Source organism: Medicago truncatula, chromosome 2, assembly GCF_003473485.1.
Source record: "Medicago truncatula cultivar Jemalong A17 chromosome 2, MtrunA17r5.0-ANR, whole genome shotgun sequence".
Lineage (NCBI taxonomy): Eukaryota > Viridiplantae > Streptophyta > Magnoliopsida > Fabales > Fabaceae > Medicago > Medicago truncatula.
The window spans coordinates 50,848,622-50,861,408 of NC_053043.1; the positions used below are offsets into that span (position 1 = coordinate 50,848,622).

A 12,787-nucleotide genomic window follows, 5' to 3' on the forward strand; every position below is an offset into this window, starting at 1 on the left:
TAAAAAAACACATAGTACGCTTTTGACCACCAATTTAACCTTTTCACTTAAAGCATGAATACAAGCATCCTTTTTATGAAAAATCCTTTCATTCTGTTCCTTCCAAATGACACAAAGAATTGAAATTCAAATAATATTAAAAGTCAGTTGATAATTTTCAGAAAACCCACCTAGCCCGCCATACTGCATAAGGTGATCCTGAATGTTTCCATGAAAAGTTGTCGAAACACCTAGCCAACCAAAGATCGCTAACCACAAATTACCAAACACCTTGAAAGTAATAAAAAGATGGTCTATATCTTCAGCAGAACCACAATCAGTCGAACAAATGTCATAAGAAGTAGGCAAAATATGACGCCAAACCAAGAGATCTTTAGTGGAAAGCCGATTCAACATCAATTTCCAAACAAAAATATTAAATTTAAGCGGAATCATTTTAAGCCACAATACATGGTTGTAGCCTACATTAAAATCAACATGAACTAAAGTCAGTTTTTCATTAGCAATTTTGATTGTGTATCGTTTGGACTCATGAAGCTTCGAAACTCATCGATCCTCTATCTCAACCTACAAAATAATGTTAGACAATCTATGCACACACTCTCACCAACTCATCCTAAAAGAAAATATGACTATGTACAATTTTAAAATGATATACAATAAAATTTTAACTAAATAACATAAACTCAATCTAACCTCTCACAACGAAATGATATTTTGTCGTTTTATGCTATTAACATGGATGATGTGAGTTTGTTCACAAATTTATCCTTTTTGTTTTTAGCGAATTTGAATTTGTATTGTATCGATTTATTCTATCAATTTGAATGAATTTAAAAAATATTATTGTAAAAAAAAATAATATCTTTCGAATGAATATCTTTTATTATTGTAAAAATAAATAAATTAAAATGATAACTATACCACTCACGATAAAATTGTAAAAGGCCAATTGTGTATTTTCATTTAATCGACCCCGTGACCTAGTGCGAGGTTTTTCGTTTAAACTCAAATCAACAAACACTTCATCCCTCGCCGCCGTCACACCTACACGGTTGCCGGAGAACAGTTTCCACAGGTAACGAAACAAGCTGCTTTTCAATGCTATGTATTTGTTGAATCAATGTATTCTATATGTCTAATTGTTCCATTCATAACTTTTTCTGCAGAACCCTTAAAGTTTGATTCCAAAGATGCAGCACGATGAGGTTATATGGCAAGTTATCAGACACAATCATTGCAGTTTCATGACCAAGTATATCAATTCTACACTTTCCTTGTTTCAAATTAGAATAATTTATCAATTTGGTCTCTAAACTATCACTGTCTCGTCAATTTAGTCTTAAACTATTTAAATACAATAAGTAGTTTCTAAAGTATATGAATTCCGTCACTACTGTATTTGAAAATCCATCGATTTAGCCTCTGTTCTGATAAACAACATATTTGGAGCTTATAGTATAAGCGCTTATCATGATAAGTGCTTATGTATAAGTTGTTTCTATAGCAAATGATAAGATAAGTTCAATTTTTTACAGATAAGTTATAAGTTGTTTTCATAAGCTATCTTGAAGAACTTGTGAGAATAAGCTGAAAACAATTTACGAAAGCTGTTTTCATAAGTTCTTTCAAACGGTCTCACAAAACTTATGTCTATAGATAAACTCAAATAAGCCAATCCAAAGAGGCTATTAGACCCTAAGGTTTTAATAGTAGGGACTGAATTGAATGATTTTATATACTTTAGGAATTACTTATTATATCTACATAGTTTAGGGACTACATTGGAGAGAGTGAGAAGTTTATGGACTAAATTGATGGTTTATTTTTCAAGTTATTTAACACCTCTTTCTTTCTCCCTTCTTTTGTGTTTGTAGAATTACGACGGGGAATTTTTGTAGAAACCCTTACAATGTCACTGGAATTTGTAACCGAAGCTCTTGCCCTTTAGCTAATAGTCGCTATGCCACCATTCGTGAAGACAAAGGTGCTTTTGCTTACACATCTATTTTTATTGTGTTAGATTTCAGCTAGAAATTAGGACGTAGTTATGAAATGCTTCTGTGATGTGATGGAAACTCCATGTTTTTGGTCTCTATGTCATAGCTCAAGTAGTTGAGCTCAGACATCCAAAGGAGTTAAGAGAAGAAGGTCCCAAGTTCAAATTTTGATTACTTATACTAACAACTAACGTTTGTCTATAAGAATCTGCATGCTTTTCCTGAGCTGAGGTTAAAGCTTAGTTCTTTGGAGAACCCACGAGAAGAAAAGGACACATTGAGGCCCTGTTGGATATTAATTTTGATATCTCACTTTATTTATGCTTTTTGATTCTTCATGTATCCTTATGTAATAATTTTGTATTTGTATCCTTGTGAGTGGAAAATGTAATAAGTGGAAAATTTGTGATAAAGAATGCAAGCAATGATACAATTGCAATGTCTGTTGTAGGAGTGTTTTACCTTTACATGAAGACTATTGAAAGGGCTCATACGCCAAAGGATTTGTGGGAAAGAGTTAAGCTGCCTAGGAATTACGAACAGGCACTTGGAGTCATCGACAAACATCTGGTACTGCATATCTATGTACTCTTTGCAACATTTAAATGTTTGACATTTTACGTGAAAGTAATTGTCGAGATTGGTTGATTGCCTTACCTTTCTGCATTAACAGATGTATTGGCCAAAGCTTCTCGTACACAAGATAAAACAACGATTGACCAAAATGACCCAGATGCGAATTCGTATGAGGAAACTTGCTTTGAAAACAAGGTTTGAACTGAATTATATTTCCATCTTGTTAAGCAGTGCCTTATCATTCTGCAAGAAGCTTGTGAAACTGATGCTCCATGCTGTATATTATTTAATTTCTGCATGTTGATTCTGAACATTTGAAAAGGCAATTATGTCTGAGTGTGAGGGGAATATATAAGCCAATTAAAAGAAAACCCTTTTTATATTTTTATTTCCTGTTTTCACTAATAATTTCAAAAATGCCATATTGTTTTCACTTTTTTCCTACTTGTTTTTGAACATGAAAAAAGTGGGGTGGACAGTAGATGCCTAACCTCGAACCCTCATGAGTAATTGATTGCAGGGAAAAAAGAATTAAGTGCACACATATTTAGATCGCTGTTTGATTTTTGTTATCATTTTTGGTAGCTCGACAACCCAAATAGATATTTTGTTGGTATTACCATGCTTAAATCCGGTGTTAAAACATCCATTTTAGGGGATATACCTTTTTTTCGATTCAGTTTGGGAAGAATCTGTTCTCCCAATCGTTAGATGTAATTATGCAATGTTTGCCTCACTTTTAATATTCACCCAATATTTTAAATAACTTTTGTACTAGGTATTTTGCATTTGATGCTTAAATGCTTTCCAAAATATACAACTTTTTTCATGCTGATAAGTAATTTTAAATGAAGGATTTGCTTAATCAAAGGGAAAATTACATTGGAAAGATATTGCTTCCCTTTTCCTATATCTGATTGATTTTTTTTTGTTGCCAAAGTCTATCCTGCTCCTGCATATTTTTGTCTACTTTTTGTACCATATTTGTTTATTTAGGAACCATTAGATATTTAGAATTTCGTTACTTGTAATAGTTCACCCAAAGCAGTGTACTGTAATGGTGCACCCAAAGGAGTATATGGAATAATAAGACTCCTAAAGGATCTGTTTGTAGTATATTGAATCATCCTTGGTTTTTAAGCATGCCTCTTTCTATCTCAACTCCTCAACACTCTTTTAAAAAATATTATTAATATTATTATTCCACCAAATCATTTTCACCCCATTTAATTTTAGGACGAATTACCTTGTCAAGTATTTGAATTAAATTTTATGAGTGTTACGATTTTATAGGTATTTTTCCTTTGTTATTTTTTTCTTCCCGATTTTATATATCATGTTTATGATCTCACATTGGGTGTATTATTCCACCAAATCATTTTCACCCCATTTAATTTTAGGGTGAATTACCTTGTCCAGTATTTTAATTAAATTTCATGTGAATGTTATGATTTTATTGGTATTTTTCCCTTGTTTTTTTTCGAACTTTTGTATTTGATTTTGTATAGGAAATTTACGATCTCACATTCGGTGTATTACAACCGAAATATATCTGTATATTATTTTTCCCTAATACTATTATAAATGTACATTTGTGTGAGAATTCTTCATCTCCTTGATCTACTATATTTTAGGTTGTTGTCTTCAGTGAAAGTTCATAGCAGTTTCGCCATAAAAACAGCCTGTTTGATCATGTTGGTATGTTGTTTTACAGGGAACAAATAATAACACTACCAAGGAAAGAGACAAAGAGAGAATCTAGAAGAGAAGCGAAGGCTCAAACAGCGGCTGCTATAGAGAAGGTTATAGTTAATCCTAATGTTACCCATGCATATGAAATTATATGTTGTATTCGCTTTCCTCATTGTTGCTTTTGAATTTCACTTAGGCTATTGAGAATGAGCTAACTAAACGCCTTGAAGAAGGAGTTTATGCTGATAAAAGAGAAGTGCGCACTGAAGCGGAGGTTGAGACAGAAAAGGTTATAGTTAATCCTAATGTTACCCACGCATGTTAAATTATATGTTATCTTCGCTGTCCTCATTGTTGCTTTTGAATATTACTTAGCAAATTGAGCTGGAGATAGTGGGACGCCTCCAAAATGTAGGTTCGCAACCAGGTGAAATATTCAACTATCCTACTGAAGCGTACTATAAAGTTCTAGATATGGAGAAGCTTCAACCTGCTGATGAAGAGGATGAAGAGGTACATATTTTATAATTCATTTTACTCTGATGTGGATTGTGTTGAAAACAAAGTTATTAGAAACTTAACTTGGTAATGTTGACCCTGGGTCTTTTTTTCTTTACAAATTGAACAGGAAGCAGAAGTAGAATATGTAGAAGGTTATGAACTTGAAGAGGAAGATGACATGGAAGATTTTGGTGCGTTTGCAATTCATGAGTCACGGGGAAATGATGCTGATCATGAAAATGGTAACATTTACTCCCTCCGTCCTTTATTATAAGAACCCCATTTGAACATAAATCACGAATATTAGAAAAATAATTGCAATAATTAATCTGTCTAAAAGCTGTGTTTCTTTTAGAGTTGTGCTATATAGCACGACACAATTGTCGCACCATATGCACGAGACATTTACTACTTGCATTTTGTTTCCTAATTAGTGACTCCTTCATGATTTCTAGCGTTTTGTTTTTTAATTCTAGTATTTTGTTTTAACTAAAAATGATTAAAAAAACAATTTTTAATATTTTATATGTTTCTATCCATAAAGCAGTGATGATTGATGTTCAAATCTAAATCAATACTTTTTTTTTTGAATACTGTAACAAGAAAAAATATAAAATGATATAAATTAAAACCGCAAGTCAATCTAAAAGAATTAAAAACTACATAAAGCCGAATATTATCGTTTTAAATTTGAGATCCAGAGTCAAGGATGTTGAAGGTAGGGTGTGGCTAGGTGTTATGTGTAGGGGGGTCTTTTTTGGTGTTTATTTTCGGATATTCCATCTATACACGACGCCTTTTGTTTGTATTCTCTGAATTATCAGTCTATGTTCGTTTTGAGTAGGGATCTGGTTTTTATTAAAATTTGTTGTTAAAAAAAAAAACCCAACAATGATACTTTTTTTATTTGTAAAAAAAAAAATCACGTTTTTTTTTAAACCAAAACACTAGGAATCATTTTCATTTCTTGAAAAGACTAATATAAAATAGGCTTATTCAATCACCCGGTCCCTTAACTTAATTGATTGTCTCAATTTGGTGTCCCTAACTATAATTTGTATCAATTTGGTCCTCTATGTTTTGCTCTGTTACTAGTTTTAGTTCTTTCTCTCAAAAAACGTGAACAGAAAGGACTAAAACTAGGAACGGAGCAAAACATAGGGGACTAAATTGGTACATAAGTTTACGTTTTTTTGAGAGAAACTACCAGAAATGACTAAAACTAGTAACGAAGCAAAACATAATGGACCAAATTGATACAAATTATAGTTAGGGGACCAAATTGAGACAATCAATTAAATTAAAGGACCGGGTGATTGAATAAGACTATAAAATACTACTGCAACTTATGAAGAAAGAAAGCCATTAACTAATTAAGGATTAACCAAAATGCGTGAGGCAAATGCTTCGAGTATGCTGTGCGACAAATGTGTCGTGCTATAAATCATTTTCCTTCTTTTATTTATCCTTACAAGATATCATAAGAGAGAAACATAGTATACATTTTTCCAATATTTTTGTAAAGAAATCATTAATGCGTGTTGAATTTTGAAAATGGTCTTAGATTAAGGGACAAAGAAAAGTTTGTAAAAGGTCTTATGATTAATCTGTCTAAAATAGTTGCAGCAATATGCATATGGAGTATTTTTTTAAAGCTAAAGTATGTGAAACAGTGAAATAGGTATGAAAATACTTTGCAAAATATTTCTTCCTCATCAAGCTATTTGGTTTTAAATAATTGAAGCCAAGATACAATGTATTCTGAACAAGATACACATGGTATGATGATTAAGTGTGTTATGTGACTTCCATTGAGCTGGTGGGTAGACATAATGAGTGATATTATCATAGTTTATTTTGAACTTCAAAGTAACCGCTGCAAATTTTGGATTAGAATTTTATTTTGCTGCATAATTTATCCTCTAGTTACTTGTCATATTCTCCACATCTTCTAGATACCGCTGCAGTCAGATCTTTTTATTCTTTGTACTTAATTCTAGCTTTAATATCACATCTCTTCTGGTAGTTTCAAGTTATTATTCATACAAGCAATTCAAATGATAAAAAGGCTATGGTCCCCTCTACCCCCCAAATGCATATTACCAGACCGTTAGAGTGCTGCTTTGTGCATGGCTAATAATTCAAATGCTCAGTCTACAAATGTTGATGGCTAAAAATTTGAAACACATTAAAGAAGTAATAACATCTTGACATCTACTAATGCAGCTGGAAGCAGTGAAGACGAAGAAACTGAAGCACGTAATCAGAGGAAAGCCAAAAGGAAAATGACTTTAGCTTCAAAGAAACTTGAAAAGGATGCCCTTGATACTAAATCAAAGAAAACGAAGGTCCTCATTGAGGTAATTTAATACTGTTTCCTTGTATAAACTACAAAAAACTATCTGTTCTTTTAATTGCTATTGGGTATTTTGTCTTGCACTGCTATGAATCAGTTTCTGTGTACGACAACTCAACCATTTCTTTAGGGAATTTTGGGCGTATCAGAATTCTTATATATACAGATGTCAATGTTCTGTTATAATTTGAAGGCTCCTGTTACTGATTTTAAATAAATGATGCTACAAACTGGAATTGCATTGCTCTGAACTGTTGAGATAGATGATGTTGGTAAAGTGCATATTTTGTTTGAGTTTGAAAATAGAGCTGATGCCTCCAGTTTTGTATGTTGACCACAAAGCCAATCCCTTATGACTTCCCTTTCTTTTGCTTGATGTATTGCATAGTTTTGGTTCTGTGTCTGGCTTATCAAAATTACATTCTGAAAGTTGCAACAGATAATCATGCCACACACTTTGTTGTAATATTGTGGGCAGTGTTCTCTTGTTTGAAAAAATAAATAAGAGGCAGCAATTGATTCCAACCTTAGTTTCAGGTTTAACTTTTAAAAAGCAAAAGCAATGCTGAAGTAACTGCTTGGAGTAACTTTCTTCATTGTCTCACAGTAATGTAGTTTATAGATGTATTAGAGATGCCTAAAACCTTAGTTTCCAAACCTGATATCACAATCTTGATTTTCATTGTTTTCAGGTGGAGCACGACGATGCTTACGAAAGACAAAGATTGGTACGGTAGTTACATTGTCTGTTGGTTACTGATAGGAGAGGAAAGTTGCTATACGAGAAACTAGATTTTGACTATCATTTCTTCAAATTAGTTTGTACCCTGGAAGAAAAAATATCTGAAAGCATTTTAAAATATAAACTGTTTATTTCAATTTATTTTACCTTTGTTTGGAAGAATGACAATGTAGCTTTGTTGGTTTGATTGAGCCAGAGCATCTCAATCCGACTTTGTTTGGGGATTGTGATTGATCAAATTTTGTTTTATGTGGATCATCAGGATTTTGGAGTTCATTATAATAGTTTTTACTCAAATGTTTTATTACAAACCTAGCGGTGAGTTATGCATCATATATGCATGTCTTCTTTACTGTATGCTTGACACTCTTGCTGTCTTGCACTTGCACAATTGAATCAAATGATTCAACTGATTGGTAAGGTAAATGTGAGTTATTACTTATTAATGTCATATTTTTAGAGGAGTATCACCTTTTACACTTTTGCACCTAGTATGAACATTTTAAAAAATTGATAATGTCATATTGGTCCCTATCTTTGTGTTAATTGATTTTTTGAAAAATAGGGTCAGCCATAAAATGGGACCAATGTAATAAAGAAAACTCGTTTCATATTTTAATATGTCTGGCCATACAGTCTTATTCATTTACATCTTTCAATTAATATTGTTCATTGGAGTCTTAACATACCATCATTTACATATCTTTCAAATCCTGAAAATTTTAATCAGAACATGAACTACAATCCGGAGAGTTTATTTTATATGTGGCCATACATACAATCTTACTACATATTCTCCGATAGATTAAAAATACAAAATATATTTTTTTAAAGTCAACATCGACATTACATGCATGCATCAGGCTATAACAATAATTAAGTTCAACTAGTTAATTTGGCTACGGGTATATCCTATAATGTTTCAAACTATAAATCTTTGATGGATTCCAAGAATTATCTGAGTTATTTTTTTTCTTCCAAATTTGGAGTGACTAAAACTGCTTCCTTCCATTGTTTCCGTGCAAAAGTACATCTTAATCCTATGGCATTCGGGATTTTTTTTTCAATAATTACGAGTATGAATGAAATGGAATTTCGAACCACCTATACATTTCGAACCACTAAAACTTTCAAAATGATATTTTGTTTGATAAATTAACGTTTTCAAGAGAATATTCAACTCCTTTTTGTGTTTATTTCACTCACTATCAAGCGATTTATGATTAGATATCTTCATATAAAAGTGGGTTGAAATATAAGTTCCAATCTAAAAACTATTAATTGGAGATAAAAACTAAATTTTAGCATAAGTTTTTTTTTTTTTTTTTGAAGAGCTTTAGTTAAAATAAATTCTACTCTAAAACATCCAAAAATATCAAAATCACTTTTACCTCTAAAATCAATTTTTTTTGAGGGGCTTTAAATCAATTGTCTCCTCCAAAAGTGAAACCAAACATGCACAACTAAAACTGCACCAAGATGTCCTCGTGAGCTTAACTCAATTGGTTTAGACAATGCATAATATATGCATGGTCAAAAAACTGCACCAAGATACTAAAGGAAGGGGGGTTTCAATCAACCAACAAACAACCAAAATAAATTATAAAATTCAACTACTTTGTATTAATTCTTAATATTATGCTGTTAATGGTACAAAAGGACACCTTCAAGTTAAAAAAAAGCATGACATTTGCTCATAAGTACTCTTCGAGGTCAGACCATAATTTGATTTGAGATTCTTCCTTTACTCTTTTGAAGTTATCACGAGCAACCCCAAAGCACCAATGAGAATATACTGCAAAACATAAGAGACAGCTTTAGCACACTTCATACTTGCTGCAATTCAAATTATAGGATCTACTTGCTCTAATGTAAGGAGTTGACTTGAAAGAGAAAAGTGATAAATCATAGCCCATTGGTTTAAAAACCATGAGATGTAACTGCTAACTTTTCTAACTAATGAGTATCCCTCACTTTTAAGGGGTCACAAATCCTAAAATCTATGCCATACACCTTTAAACCTGTCATCATTTACCTCAGTAAAAGATCCTGATAATTATGTTTCACCATAAACATACATAAATGTAAACAACCAACTTCAGCTAAATGATAACACAATAGGTTGGTGGAGCAAACAAACCTTGATGATAGGTTTTTCAGTCATGATAATTGTCACCCAGCCAACATAAGGTAAGAACCTGCCATTGACAAATACAAGCAATATTAACACAGAATGTCATAAAATGATTTCCAAACATGCTTTGTTCTATAGGAATGCAAACTGTAGAGTTGGATAAATTTGGATAAACCCTTGGTATGTTCAAAGGTTCAACAAGTGTTAGATATTCCACAAGGTGTCTTCAAGCATAAACCATGCATAATACCTTAATGTCACAAATTTCATTCTTATTATAGTTTGAGACTTAATACTTAAAAGCACATAACCTTAATCTTTATGTTACAATTCTACAAGAAATGCTATACATACCCAACAGCTCTACCCATAATGTGGTGCCTTTGCAGCCAAAGCTGGCCATGAGCATACAGTAGCCTGTCATCCCCGTAGTTGTTATCACCTGCCAAAAACAGCAAAATACAACGGAAGGGTGTTACATTGTCAGAGAACCACTATATAAATTGACAACTAAACGAGAATAAGGAAATATAATATTGGATAAAAGAATGAAAACCAAATTCACTACTGAGATTATGAAAATCAAATTCACTACTGAGATTGGGTTTTGTATATGTAGAGTGTAAATTCAGCACTCTCAATATTTCAGTTATAGTCACTACCTTTTGTGAGAACATCAACCTCCCCAGTATCTCCTCTTTCATGTACCTACAAAATGATCAAGCATTTAGAGTCTCAAACAGGACAATCTTAACTATCATTCAACACATGAAGATCGGTCCAGGTAATATCAATCTTATCCACTATCCTCAGATTAGTGATACTCTCCACTCTCCAGTTTCCACAAGTTGTCACTTGCAAATGACAGGATATTGATGAAAGTAGTTCAAACAATACCAGAGGTTCAAAAAGTGAAGGCGGAACTTTCAATGGTTTCAGTTCACAATGTATCGATCCTTATATTTTTTTTATTCAGCTATGATAAATAAGAACTAAAAGCAGGTAGTGACCATGTTGATAGGACCCAGATACAAAATCAAGCTTGGTAAGCTTAATCTGATATGTAAGTTATGCAGTTACAGTTTGAATAGGTATCCTACACATTCGAGAAATGAAATGTATCCCTCCATCCAGCACCGTGAACAACTTTTCCTAATATTCCATCCAGGAGACAACTATGTGAGTTGATCACTCATGGTCTGAGGCTCTAACATGAGAAGGTGCAAAACACTTTGTCTCAAAGTCACATTCAGTAATGATGCAACTGATGAAAGAACGTACTAATTCAACCAAAATATTGAGCTTACCTTAATTACACGATGCACGATTGGAATCTCTCGTCCCTAGAGAAAAAAAAGGGTACATTCCAACAAACTTTGTCAGTACGGAAAGTATCAAGCAAAATACAAAGAATTGGAATCGGCTGATATATAGATATGAATCGAAGTAAGCAAAACATAAAGGATATAAAACAGCGAGGTGAACTTACATCTATATTAAATACAACAATCTCTCCTGCGCGAATTGGATCCTTACTCATGTGTAAAAACAAGATGTCCCCCTTCAAAAACCAACATTCATTAGCAACAAAAAGAAACAGACAGTTTATATTGACAAATGATTTGAATCTATATATGCAGCTTGTCTCTTCTTGACGACACTGTACTGTTGTTGTAGAAAAATATTAGATACAGAATTACCGAGGCTTCGATGATAAGATTTGCTTACCCGTTTGAAGCCAGGTTCCATACTTCCAGAAAGAACAACGACAACAGGAGATTCACTGCCAGTGATGCACATCAATGCCTTCCATATTATCAGTGCAGACGTAACAATCATGCCTGAAGCAGAACACAAGGAAAATAAGTTCTATGAATAAACAATGATCTGGAAGCAATTCTACGGCGTTCATATAATCTATGTAGGCCCTGTTTGGATTAACAGTTTATTTACATTATATAGCATAGACACTTATCGTGATAAGTGCTTATGTATAAGCTATTTCTATAGCCAAAAAGATAAAATAAAGTTAAATAGTTTTCATATAAGCTGTTTTAAAAAGCAATCTTCGAGAACTTACGAAAAACAAGTCAAAAACAGCTTATGAACAATGTCATAAGCTGTTTTCAAACAGCCTCACAAAACTTATGTGAGTGCATAAACTCAAATAAGCCAATCCAAACATGCCCTTTAACGTTAGAATTCCTCACAATTTCCCTCATCAAAATCCTTAAAGAAGGTAATACTGAGATCAAATTCAGCTTCTAATTTCTTGTTTACTCCATAACCCCGGAAACCAAAACACAAAAAACCTTGAATTATAACCTAAATTGATGATAAACCCACATCTAAAATTGAAAAAAATGATACCCCATATAATAATTCATTAAAATTGGAATTCTTGACATAAACCCTAAAAATACAAAAATAAAAAAGTGAAGATTTTTCATCAAAAACTTCAAAATTGGATGGTTTCAAAGTCGACCCAGATCAATGTAGGTACCAAATAGAAATTGTATAGCGTAAAGACAGTTTTTTTTTGTTGAATTGAATTGGGGAAAGAGAGAACTGACCAAGGCTAACGGCCTGAGTGAGGACCTGACGGATCTGAAGAGATTTGATGGAATCGACAGTGTCACCAACGAAACCCATTGCGTTTCTTTCTTTGAGAAAATTGTTGCTTCTATTTTGCTACAAATTTCTTGAGTGAGTGAGAGACTCAAGAAATTTCTCTGCTACCAACAAATAGAGAAACCCAAAGACCAAACAAAACAAGAGAAAGCGCA

General features: G+C 32.8%; 2 protein-coding genes across 2 annotated transcripts; one reads left to right on the top strand and one right to left on the bottom strand.

Moving 5' to 3' along the window:
• The first annotated feature begins 939 nt into the window (after positions 1 to 939).
• LOC11433081 (protein MAK16 homolog B) lies at positions 940 to 8,178 on the top strand. The gene is made up of 11 exons (XM_003597830.3): positions 940 to 1,078; positions 1,170 to 1,255; positions 1,878 to 1,987; positions 2,452 to 2,570; positions 2,674 to 2,771; positions 4,291 to 4,378; positions 4,465 to 4,557; positions 4,644 to 4,781; positions 4,897 to 5,011; positions 6,996 to 7,129; positions 7,818 to 8,178. Exons 2-11 carry the CDS (start codon positions 1,194 to 1,196, stop codon positions 7,860 to 7,862), a joined length of 1,002 nt encoding a protein of 333 aa, XP_003597878.1. The 5' UTR covers positions 940 to 1,078; positions 1,170 to 1,193; the 3' UTR covers positions 7,863 to 8,178.
• Positions 8,179 to 9,452: 1,274 nt separating this feature from the next.
• On the bottom strand, positions 9,453 to 12,787 carry LOC11427205 (signal peptidase complex catalytic subunit SEC11A). The gene is made up of 8 exons (XM_003597831.4): positions 12,575 to 12,787; positions 11,730 to 11,842; positions 11,491 to 11,562; positions 11,309 to 11,344; positions 10,664 to 10,709; positions 10,356 to 10,443; positions 10,008 to 10,065; positions 9,453 to 9,662 (listed from the first exon to the last, which is right to left on the bottom strand). Exons 1-8 carry the CDS (start codon positions 12,651 to 12,653, stop codon positions 9,612 to 9,614), a joined length of 543 nt encoding a protein of 180 aa, XP_003597879.1. The 5' UTR covers positions 12,654 to 12,787; the 3' UTR covers positions 9,453 to 9,611.

Coding starts and splice junctions, on each gene's coding strand:
- LOC11433081 (XM_003597830.3), top strand. CDS start 1,194: ATGCAGCACGATGAGGTTATATGGCAAGTTATCAGACACAATCATTGC. Junction 2,772..4,290: donor AAACTTGCTTTGAAAACAAG/GTTTGAACTGAA, acceptor GTTGTTTTACAG/GGAACAAATAATAACACTAC. Junction 4,379..4,464: donor CAGCGGCTGCTATAGAGAAG/GTTATAGTTAAT, acceptor AATTTCACTTAG/GCTATTGAGAATGAGCTAAC.
- LOC11427205 (XM_003597831.4), bottom strand. CDS start 12,653: ATGGGTTTCGTTGGTGACACTGTCGATTCCATCAAATCTCTTCAGATC. Junction 11,843..12,574: donor CACTCAGGCCGTTAGCCTTG/GTCAGTTCTCTC, acceptor GTTCTGCTTCAG/GCATGATTGTTACGTCTGCA. Junction 10,444..10,663: donor GGTTGATGTTCTCACAAAAG/GTAGTGACTATA, acceptor TGTTTTTGGCAG/GTGATAACAACTACGGGGAT.